The 11,418-nt window shown below is 43.0% G+C and overlaps 1 protein-coding gene across 1 annotated transcript; it reads right to left on the bottom strand.

The window, feature by feature from the left end:
• Positions 1-814: 814 nt before the first annotated feature.
• Positions 815-3,291, bottom strand: LOC148030824 (nucleoside diphosphate kinase 3-like). The gene is made up of 7 exons (XM_087684359.1): positions 2,965-3,291; positions 2,052-2,183; positions 1,921-1,958; positions 1,753-1,803; positions 1,495-1,662; positions 1,271-1,383; positions 815-1,185 (listed from the first exon to the last, which is right to left on the bottom strand). Exons 1-7 carry the CDS (start codon positions 3,029-3,031, stop codon positions 1,065-1,067), a joined length of 690 nt encoding a protein of 229 aa, XP_087540485.1. The 5' UTR covers positions 3,032-3,291; the 3' UTR covers positions 815-1,064.
• Positions 3,292-11,418: the final 8,127 nt, after the last annotated feature.

Genomic DNA, 11,418 nt, shown 5'->3' with positions numbered 1-11,418 from the left:
AGCATTGGATGAATAAATTCTGAGATAACGAAACATTGTCAAAGCGGTGATCTATAAATCTCTGGAGTCTGGATAAATAGAAATAGGGTTTTAATGGGAAAAAGGGGGAATTTTCTCTACAATTCGGAATCTCTAGTTATAAGTTAGAGATTCTAACTTTGATTAAAGTTTTGAGTGGCAAGACTCGGTTTTCAAGGCGGCCCTGAGATATACTTTGGCGTGCTCAAAAGACGACCCAAAACCAATGAGCCGTTTCCCTCCTTAGGGAGGTTTCTTAAATTAGAATAAGGTTGGTTATATGAGACAGTTCACACCAAGGCTTTGGGATCGGACGTACTTGAGGAACATGCATGATTCCCCACCTCCCCAAACATGTACAGCTCCATTGCGAGATTGTATTTCCGAGAATCACCCTGTTCTTGAACTCTAACTCGACTACCCGTATTTCTGAGGATTCGGGATTCAGAACCCAAATCTACGTGACTTATGGATCCTAAATCTACGTGACTTGGGAATCTTAAGCCCACGGTAGAACAAAAGTAAACCTTATCATCTGATTATACCAAATTTCTCCTTTTGTGACCGGTTGAAGATATGAGGTGGGGCGTACCTTTGGGTTAATACAAGCCCAATCAACATTTCTTATTCCACAGCCTTCTCAACTGACAACATCTGTAAGTTTTTCTGTCGTTTAGTTTTGAAAAACCAACAAAATTTTAACCCTGCATTTTGATTGGAAATTAAAGCTAGCTCTCTCTCTCTCTCTCTCTCTCTCTCTCTCATCATCATGCCAGTACACAGCCAAGTCATGCACGATGCAAATACCTTCTTCCCAAAAATGAGATGTGTCCATATCACAACCATTGAAATACAAGGACTCCGCAGTCAGCGCAACTATCAGGGAGCGTGCCATCTTTCTTTTATTAGTCTCTGTTGCCAAGTTTGTTTATTCATCTCGAGCAATTTTGATGTTAGCCCTCGCCTCGATTGACCACGACTCCCAGTTAACCTAGAGACGCACCAATCTCTGATGAGAGTTGTAGTGCCAATTTCAAATTTGTTCCTCATGGTTCATACACCCACTTCTCGGAGATCAGAGAATAGTCCACGAGTTCCTCCGGCTTGAACCACAGGGATATTTCTGCCTGAGCTGTTTCGGGGCCATCACTTCCATGAATGATATTCCTGCAGTGACAATAGTATGTCTCGTAAGATGCCCAGGACATTTTCTTCGAGCTTTCAACACAGTGAGACGAAAAATCTCCCCTACCTCCCAACAGAGACCGCAAGGTCTCCTCTGATCGTACCAGGCTCTGAATTGTGAGGACTAGTAGCACCGATCAGTTTCCTCCCGTACTTGATAACCCCCTGACCTTCCCAGACCTGGCCAAACATATAAAGAGAAACATAGTGCCCGATCTCAGTCCCTATGCTGAATCACAGGGCTAACACTTAGTATCAATGTCAAATCCGAGGTCGTAACGTGATAATTACCATTGCCACGACTGGGCCAGAGCTAAGAAAATCACAGAGTCCATTGAAGAAGGGGCGTCCCTTTAAATCATCGTAATGTTTCTCGGCAAACTCCTTGGTTGGGGTGACTAACTTAATCGCAACAAGTTTGTAACCCTTGCGTTCGAATCTGTCAATAATTTCTGAGATCTGTGCAAATCAAGAGAGTAGAGCAGCTCAGATAAGGGTTAACAAGGATCAGCGAAGACTGCTCGCATAGCACCATGGATTCAGCCTTACCAAGCCCCTCTGCACACCATCAGGCTTTATTGCTATAAAAGTCCGTTCACGCTGCAAAAGACAGATAAAAGTGATCAGGGAAAAGGAAGCATTCAAGACTCAAAACAAATGCAGGCTAGAATGGAGAACGATCGATTCAATCGTCGGTTGGAACGATCGCAGGAGCACCTCTGCTGCTTCAACAACCGGATCCTGAGCCAAGAGAACTGCAAGGACCAGTAATTTAGAATACATGCAACCCGTGTAAGGCTTTGTGACCTCCAGTCCCTCGGCAACAACAGACCAATAAATGTACGTACCTGCAGCAGGCAACAGAGCACTCGCTCCAGCCAGCCACTTGTTGTACGCGTTACTTGAACCATATGCTCTCGCCACGTTTGTCACAATGCCGCTTCCCTTCCAAATGGTAGCTGCCACCACTGCTCTGCTTTCTGTTGCGCATGCAGACGAATAATCAAAAGAGGAGAACTAGCTCTCACACGGGCGACTCAACCACAAATTTTGACTAGCTGCAGACCATGGTTGATGTGCAAGGTGAGTACACCACCCTTTATGATTCGCTACTCTGCAGCAGTGCCGTTGATAGCTAAGAAAAGTGAGCCAAGCTTAATAATTTACGCCCCAGCTGTTACCATGGACCTCGAGAGGAATGACTCTGAGAATCTGGTCGTGTATAGCACACAGATCGCATCGAAGAAACGTGACCCGGCTAATTGCATTGCACTCCAATCGGATTCAACGCGTTGCAAGTTTCTTCTTTGCTACATTGGGCCGTGTTTAAATATCTTCATTGTACTAGGCCCTAAGTACCTCAGAAATCGAGTCCATCTCCACATATGTTACGAAATCTCTGAGGTGGAGGAAACTTCGGTGCATTATCTTGTCTGTTTCTATTATTATCTAACAATGTTTCGTGTAATCCTTCCACAAGCTTGAGGAGTCTGATCCGTGCGCTTAAGACGAAAAACAAACGACTCTCCCAATCGACCTCCATCGCAAAGCGAGAAATGTGTCGTACAAAGCGGGAGAAGTGTCGTATCGTTCTGAGAAACGGGCAGGTCCTAGATTTCTCACAAGATGTCTTGACTACTTACAAGGGGCAAGCATGTTAACCAGATCCATGAGAGAGGAACAGTATGCTTCTGTCTACATAAAGCTGACGAAAGGGAAAACGGAGACAAAATGCAGGAATTCGAGGACCGTGGCTCTTACCGGGGGCGGCCGTCGAGAAAGCAGAACGCACGAGGCGAGCCGCGGAAGCAGCAAATCTGGTCCTCATAGTGGTGATGGTGGATATGGCGGAGGAAGCAATATGATAGCTTGCGCAGCTGGAGCTGATGTGTACGACAGCGATCAGGCCTAGGGTTTCGAGCTTCCCCTGGAATGCCTTCGCTTCCTGGACTTAACTACAGCAGATTGAGAGAAGGCTCACAAGACTCGCGCATGAGAAGACACAAAAACAGAAGGAGAGAAGTCGCGGTGATGGAGGAAAGCCGTCCACCCTCTCATTCATGAATCGTTGATCCAAGACAAAAGCTACCGGACCTGGAACTCTCGCTGAGTCGCATTTCATTTCGAGGGCTTTGAGTTCCGCCCCGACTTTCATGGACGTCCAACGAGCTCCCGAGTCCCCACGCGCCAGGCGCGTTTCCTTTGACGTTGGTCCTTTTCTAGCCTAGGCCCTAAACCACTTACTATTGTCAACAAACTCATAGGGACTAGTTCCAACAGTTCGAGGCCTTTCCCATGGTTTTAAGGGTATCACTTTTGTAGCTATACCATGTCTTGGGTAGAGCGAGAAACACTTATATAAGGATTAGTAGTGACTCTGAGTTCGGTTTGGTTTTCACTCTACGTGTAATTCTCTATATTTTGGTGGTGAACCTTCACATGTGCGGCATCACGAGGGTGTAGTCCTGAGATGTGTCTCAATGTTGTATCTTTCGATATCATAAATACAAAAATTCCTTAATGGATATATATCGTGTGCCATTTCGTTGTATCTTTTTGTGCCTCATGACAAGTTATGACTTGAAGTCTCGTGAAGGTCCTGAACACAAGATGATGGGTTTCAATAGGTTAATAATAAGGGGAATAGTAAAAATAAGGGTCAAGCTAATCCAAAACAGAGTAACAGCTCCAAGAATAAAAGTACAATAGGTTTTCAACACTTTTAATGAATCTAGATAGTGAATCTAAAGGAAACACTAGGATGGGGGAAACAAGTAGAACAAGAAACACATGACCATAGACGAGAACAATGATGAGGTAATTGTAGAAGAAACTCAATTCTAAAAATAGGGAAAAGAGCAAGGAAATGATGACAATCTAAACATTGATCTAAATAAAATGAATGGGGATGTAGAATTTACTTTAGCTGAAGAAGAGGAAGTGCCTAAGGGTGTGGACAATCTAGACATTCCTTCTCTTTTAGATAGTCCACCAACCAAAGGGGACAACATTTTGCAGCATAATAAAATAAGATTTTCCAAGGTAGGGCAAAGTGAAAGCAACCCATTTGGATAGTTAAAAGAGACTCAAAAGAAGGGTAAACCAAAAAAAATCATTAACTAAATGAATAAGTTGGCAATCATCTCATATAATTGTAAAGGTCTAACTAGCCCTAAAAGGGCAATCACTATGAGGGAATGGCTTAAAAAAGATGCCAAATCCCTTGAGGTTATATGCCTACACGAAGTTAAAGTCCAAATGACTCTCTTCTCAAGAATATCTCCCTAATCTCAAGGGATCATGTATGGCATGTCACTAAGCATAATTGGGGTAGATGGGGGTGCATGCATTGGAATAGATAAGAAACTGAAGGACTGTGTTACCCAAGTTACATTAGATAATAATAATAATTAGATACTGCTCATATTAAGACAACTAATGAATTTGTAGTTATATCAATGTATGCCCCTAACAACTCAGTGGAAAGAGGGAAAGCTTGGGATTCTTTGCAGGTAATTCAATGTCCCATCATATTGGCCAGGGACTTTAACATGGTTGAAACCATTAAAGATAGATTTATGGAGAAAGAACAATGCATTGCAAGTACAGAAAAAGAGAAATGGTTGGTAACTAAAGCTTTTCATGGCCTTGTAGATCTGAGGAGTGAGCTTGGTTTCAATTGGTCAAACAATCAAACTAACTCTAGCCTTAGGAAAGCTAGATTGGACAAATTTTATATGTAAGTAGGCTTACTTGCTTCTTTCTTTAATATCAAGTGTAAAATGTTTCACACCATTTTAATGCCTAATCATTTTCCTATTAAGTTAAGTCTCTCTAAAACAATGACCAGGTGGTGTAAGTAGGCTAGTTTCACATAGATCCTAGACTATTTAAACTCGGTGAGGTTTGAAATTCTATCCAATATATATGGACTAGTTTCTTTCAGACTAGGAACTCCCCAGCACTGTCCTAGACTAGAACCATTAGAGAAACTCAAGATTTCCTCAGAAAGGTAAAGTCCCTACAGGTCAGAAAACATAGAGAATCCAAAGCAAGTAAATATTCACTCAACAAGACTCTAGGAACTAGGATTGAGGCATGGTAGCTTCACTTATAAGAAGAATTAAGTAAAAGTAAGCAAGAATTGAGGAAGCTTGAAAGTAAGGAAGCCTCCAACATACTACTCTTTATAAGGCAATGGTGGGTTGGCAAAGCTAACATGCCCAACCCTAGAGATGTTCAGCATCCTTTAAAAAAAGAAAGGAAAAATGGGATTGGGTTCTTGAGAGTAAGGGGAAATTTTGAAAAATGAAAAGGGTTGTAATTGAATCTAGCTGCTAGAAATCTAGTACTAAAGCATATCCTCATTCCTACTACTATCTACTTTTTGGCTTTTTGGTAGCCATCAAAGGCTAGCATAATACAACTTGAGCTATTGGGGAGGAATTTTCTATGGAGTGGAGATGGAGATAAGATCAAGATGCCAAAAGTTTCTTGGGCTATGTGTACTACACCAAAAAAGCTAGGAGGTTTAGGATTACCAAATCTACAAGCATTGCAACTAAGTTAGTGGCCAAATGGGTTGTAAGGAGCTTGAATAAAGAAGGGTAAGATTGGATAACTCTTTTACATGCTTCGTGCAAAAACTTCTAGATAGTAGGATGGCCCAGATGGAAAAACTTAACCCCTCTCACAATTATTCTCAATCTAGTGGGAATTAAAATCAAGCATTCTTCTGAATTAACAAAAGGCATTTGGGAGGCATGCTTTAAGTATAAGAAGCTTCTCAACCCTGCTCCACACCCTAATCTTACCTTACCATGGGCCTTAGCTGATTCTATTTGGATTAGCTTCTTTCACAACTCTATCCCAGCAGGAGTCTAAATCAAGCCTACAAGCTATTTAGGAAAGGTATCCAAGTATAGGGGGATCTTTGGGATACCAAAACTAAGGCATGGCTTTTGGAAGAGAAACTTAAGAGTAAGTTTCACTTAAAGCAAGTTGAGGTGTTCCTAATCAAAAGCAGGATCAATCTGTGGGGTCCTCACCTGTCAGCTATCATCAACATCAACCTCCCTTTCAATGTTAGAGGGGTGTGCTTACTAGGTGATAAACCTCTCCTCCCTCTTCCTTACTTGCACAAAGATTTAAATGTACTATACTATAAGTTAAACAATAGATGGCACATCAACTGGCTCTCTCAACACTGGATATACACATTTGGTAATCTTTGGTTGCCTATGATTCAACCTAAAATCTCATGTTTGATGTGACTAATAAACCTTAAAGCCTTATGGACTAATGATAGGGCTCATTAAGTAGGAATAAGTAATGGAATACGCTCCAAATGCAACCAACATGTAGGATCTATACCCCATCTTTTTGATAGCTATCCCCATAATATTAATATTTTTTGCTTCTTGTAGGTCTTGATCTTGCCCTATCACCCATCTAAGATATCATCAAAGGAGATTATTTTAGGGGAAATTTATGGCATTCCCCCTAGTAACATGGAATTTTTACATCTGGAATATATGGACTAGTAGGAATAAAAAGATTTATGAAAATATGTTTATGGAACCATTATATGGGTTTAAATCTAATTTTTTGATGCAGGTTGAGAAAGATATGGCAAGATGTAGAAAGATTCATGAAGAGCTTCAACATGGCTCTAATGTTGAAGAAATTGCAGATATTCTAATGGAAATGAAAACAAGCTCAAATAGGAGAACAATAGGAGAAAAAGAAATGTATTTTTTGAGTGGATGTTGTAAATGCTCACAATTACTCGAGACACTTCCCTACACTGAAGCAAAGACAAATCACTATAACAACTGTATATCTATTTTTCTTTCCTCTTTAATGCATTTCAAGCTTCCTTCAAAAAAAAGAAGAAGAAACAAAATGCTTTCATTTTGGTCTTGCACGAAGCCCATAGTGGCACCTAGAACTTAGGAGTGCACAAGAGCTGTGACACGTGTGTGCAAAATCTAATTGTACAAAGTCATGGTGGTGCACCATCTCAACAAAGTAGATGGTCAATAATGCCTTCTACATGGGCTTGAAGGGATTTTGTAGAGGCGAGCTCGAGCTCAATAGCCAAGACCCACGGACCGCTTATTGGTCAAGCATTTCAAGTGAGCACTAATGGCTACCTCTCACATAGCCAACGCGCGATCCCTCTCTACGAGTATAGTGAGCTTACCTTAATGCCCGATTGAGTTGCTTCCTCTCTCAAGCACTCTAACAACTCCACAATTTGTGATTCACACTCAAGCATCCTCAAGCCTCTTCCTTCAAGCTCCATCCTCCATAGCCATGCATTGAGACAAGAGAAGAGAATAAGAGAAGAAGAAGAGTCCACATTGCCACACGCCAAAGAATCATCTCTCATTCACTTTTTGAACTTTATATACAAAACGCTAAATCCCTTTTGGACATTCATCCCCTTATCCCCTTTTTCTTACATGGCCGGTCATGGGCTAGGCCCTTTTTCCCATTGTCCTCTCTTCCTAGCTTAGTCCTATCGCTTATTCATGGTTACAAATTGCACAGGAGGGAGCCTGGTGCTCTTTTACAGAGGTTTTGGCTGTGCCTTTATATTTAAAGGTGCACCTTCTTTCTTTTGGCTTCTTGCGGCTTACATGGTTGCGTCTTGTACTCCTGGTGGTTGTTCCCATGCTTTTAGATTTCTTCCAGGCCCACTCTCTTGTAGGGCGGCTTTTCCTTTTTTTCGCCTTGCACTTTTCCTCTTGATGCCTCGTTTTTCGCTTCCTTTGCTTTGCAATAACCATTAGCCCCTCCTAGTTTAGCACCAGTCCCATGGCACTGCTAGGTGGTGAGTTGGACGGTGTTGCCGAGGTAGCTAGGTGGCTTTTTGAGTTTGTATACAAGCCCTATTGGAAGGTGTGTTGGAGGGATTTATGGTTCTGGAAGGCCCTTGAGTTGGACATGAATCCTGGTGTTGGAGGGATTTATGAACTTGTAAGGCCCTTGTGTTGGATATGAGCCTTGGTGTTGGAGGGATTTATGGAATTGGAAGGCCCTTGTATGAGCCTTGGTGGAAGGTGTGCTGGAGTTTCCTCCCTCATTGCCTTCTCCTCTACTGTTCCAAATGAGCTTCTTCATTCACTTTTTGATGGGGGCTGTTGCGTCTACCACTTGCTTTGTTGTGCCTGCATGGTGACATGTTGCATAAGATGGGGAGTGCATTACATGGATGATGGGGCCTCTGGAGCCGGTGGTCAAGGCCTTTGTTTGTACCTGGAAAGAAAAGAAAGGTGCACTACCTAGGGGGTGTTTCTGCCTTACCATGGAGTGCATGGTGCCCGTGCTTGTGGAGCTAGGAGATGGGTCGGCAAGCCCTTGGTGGTGTCCCACACTTGAGGAACCAATTTGTACATAAGGGAGGTGCAGTGTAGGGGGCTTAGGGTGACAGGTCTAACCCTAGGTAAGAATTACCTTCCTAGGTATGTCCTGCCCTTGATGTGCCCTAAGCAAGTATCGTGGGGAATCAAAAGGGCTAGGGTATTAAGCACGGAGCTAGTCAACCGAGGCCACCGGATGCACCTAACTTGAGGACCCCTAGGTGTAGTGATTGTGATCGATGTGCAGCTTGCGGTGTTTACATGCGATCTCTCTCTTTTTTTTTAAATAAAGTTACATAGTCGTGACAGAAGTTAATCTTCATCATCGGAGTGAGGTGGAGAAGGGGGCTTAATAGATTTGTTAAGAAACTAGTGGCTTTGGAGATACCCTTGAGGTTTAGGCGGACCTGAAGGGTGGTGGTGGAGTTCGGTCTCAGTGAGTTGTCTGCTAGCAAAGCTCACTGAGTAATCTAGGTTTTGTTCACCAGGTTGGCATGACACGGCTCCTATGGCGAATTTCGAAGCGTCGATGTGCACATGAAATGTGAGTGTTCAATCTGGGGCTCGTAGAATTGGTGCTGTGGTCAGAGCTTTTTTCAGTTCCTCACACACGCGTTGGCATTCCTTGGTCCATTCGAGTATGATCAATAGCTTGTATAGAGGTCTAGCAATCAATGCATAGTTCAACACGAACTATCGATAATACCCTGTGTATCCTATGAAGCATTGAACACCCTTGAAATAAGTTGGGGGTGGAAGCTTGACAATGACCTTGATCTTTGAGAAATCTATTGGCAATGCCACTCTTTTACACCACGTGTCCTATGATACATCCATGCTTCACCCAAAACTGGCACTTCAAGGGGTTCAAGGAGAAACAGTATAGTCGACATTGTTCAAAGACCGCTCAGAGTCTATCTAAGTGTTCTCACCAAGTAGAGTGAACACGCAAGTCGTCCATGAAGACCACTAACTCCTTCCTTAGCATTTCTTTGAATATTGTACACATAAGTCGTTGGAAGGTGGCTGGTGCATTAGTCAATCCAAAAGACATGAGTATGTAGGCAAAGATGCCCCATTTAGTGGTGAATGCAGTTTTATACCTATCGTTAGGATGTACTTGTACCTGAGTGTATCCAGAGAAGCCATCCAGGAAACTGTAGGCCTCTTTGCTAGCCACTCTCTCGAGCATGTGCTCAGTGTACAACAATGGGTAATTATCTCTCTTTGTAGCTATGTTTACCTTCTTATAATTGACACACACTCTAATCTTTCCATTTTTCTTTAAAACGATGAATGTGGGGAAAACCTAGTCCATGTGTTCAATTTCGTAGATGAGTCCTACTCTCATTAGTTTGTCGACTTCTTCCTTGATAGCATGGGCGTGCCTTGGATTCATGGATATGGTCATTGCTTGACTAGTGTTGCGTCAAGTGTCATGGGTATGTTGTGAGTCACCACACTTAGGTCTACCCCTTTGAGCTCTTCTAGGGACCAAGCAAAGATGTCTATATACTCCCGCAAGAGAGCAATGAGACCTACCTCCTTTTCCTTAGTCAAGTCATTGGCTATACAGACACGTCGTGGGATCTCCCCTCCCCTAGCTAAATTGACCTCCTTGACCTTAGCAAGTGCCTCGATTGGTTCCCTTGCTTGCCCTTGTCGTTTGGCTCCTAGCAAGATCACCACCCTATCTCCCTTTTTGAATTTCATGAATCTTTTTGGCAGGTCTTGCGGTTTTCGTTATTCTTATGTTTGCATTTCTTCAAGTAGCTTTCATCGTTCCTCCCTTAACCGTTGCTGTCTTAGGTGGACGGGTAGGTCCCCCTTAGTGCATCTAGTCTTGGGGGGCCAATGTATTTCAGGGTTGCTATCTGAGCTGATTCGATTTAGAATCAAACTCTCCGTCTTCGTTAGAAGAGGGGCTCTCTCTTGGTGGTCGCGACCTAGAAGGTGAGTCAGTTCGCAGTAGTGGTGCATTACTCGGTTGGGCTAGGCTTGCCTGCTCGTAGTTGACTGCACCTGTGTGCTCCAACCAAGTTCGATCACAGTCCTTTTGTTTGACTCCTTTCTCTACTCTAAGTGTATTCTACTTGTGTGGTTTGGGGTCTACTCATATTTGTTTGATTATACATCCCCCAATGTCGTATTCATCATTAGAGCTGTCTTTGTCCGATTGCTCATCATTCTCCAGGTTTTGACATATATATTCTTGTTGGTCGAGAATTAAGGCCCAATTGTACCTCAAGTTTAAATTGTGCACTTTGGACCATCACCAATTACGCTCATCCAAGAGATCTTGGAGTGGCTTGAGATTCGTTGTTGGATTGCCAACCAACTCGTCGGTCAAGTACCCTAGAATTTACAGGAGCTCTCATCTATTATTTGGGACTCAGAATGTAACAGGGTTGGTTCTTCCATGTAGGCTTCCAGTCATCATACAGACTAGTACTAAGGGTGTGTCCCTCCTCTGTGTCCGAGAATGACAGGTTGATGGTAGCAAGAACATGCATCCAATCTCGTTCCTCCTCAGGGCACGAGATATACTTGGTAAGAGCCCCATAGGATCTCCTAATCTGGCCGTCACCCTTCAGCATGGTGGAGATGGCATCTAGGTCAAGCAACGTAGTTTTCCAAGTATCCATCTCTACTCTCACAGCCTCCATTCAATTGCCTAAGAAGATGAGACCATTGTCTCAATCTTCTACAACTCTTGCATTGCGCATCCAGGGGAAGCCTAGCAGGATGTCGTAGTCCACTCCCTTCATGACTATAAAGTCAACAAAGAATTGGATTCCTGCGATCTTCACTAGCCAATTTTTTGATATTCCAAATGGTTTCACCTTCA

The sequence above is a fragment of the Lygodium microphyllum genome, chromosome 9 (assembly GCF_053477565.2).
Source record: "Lygodium microphyllum isolate KBCC chromosome 9, Lygodium_microphyllum_v1.1.10, whole genome shotgun sequence".
Taxonomy (NCBI): domain Eukaryota; kingdom Viridiplantae; phylum Streptophyta; class Polypodiopsida; order Schizaeales; family Lygodiaceae; genus Lygodium; species Lygodium microphyllum.
The sequence above is the reverse complement of the archived record's forward strand: the minus strand, read 5'-3'. Positions and strand labels throughout refer to the sequence as shown.

Coding starts and splice junctions, on each gene's coding strand:
- LOC148030824 (XM_087684359.1), bottom strand. CDS start 3,031: ATGAGGACCAGATTTGCTGCTTCCGCGGCTCGCCTCGTGCGTTCTGCT. Junction 1,804..1,920: donor CGGTTGTTGAAGCAGCAGAG/GTGCTCCTGCGA, acceptor TGTCTTTTGCAG/CGTGAACGGACTTTTATAGC. Junction 1,384..1,494: donor CTGGCCCAGTCGTGGCAATG/GTAATTATCACG, acceptor ATGTTTGGCCAG/GTCTGGGAAGGTCAGGGGGT.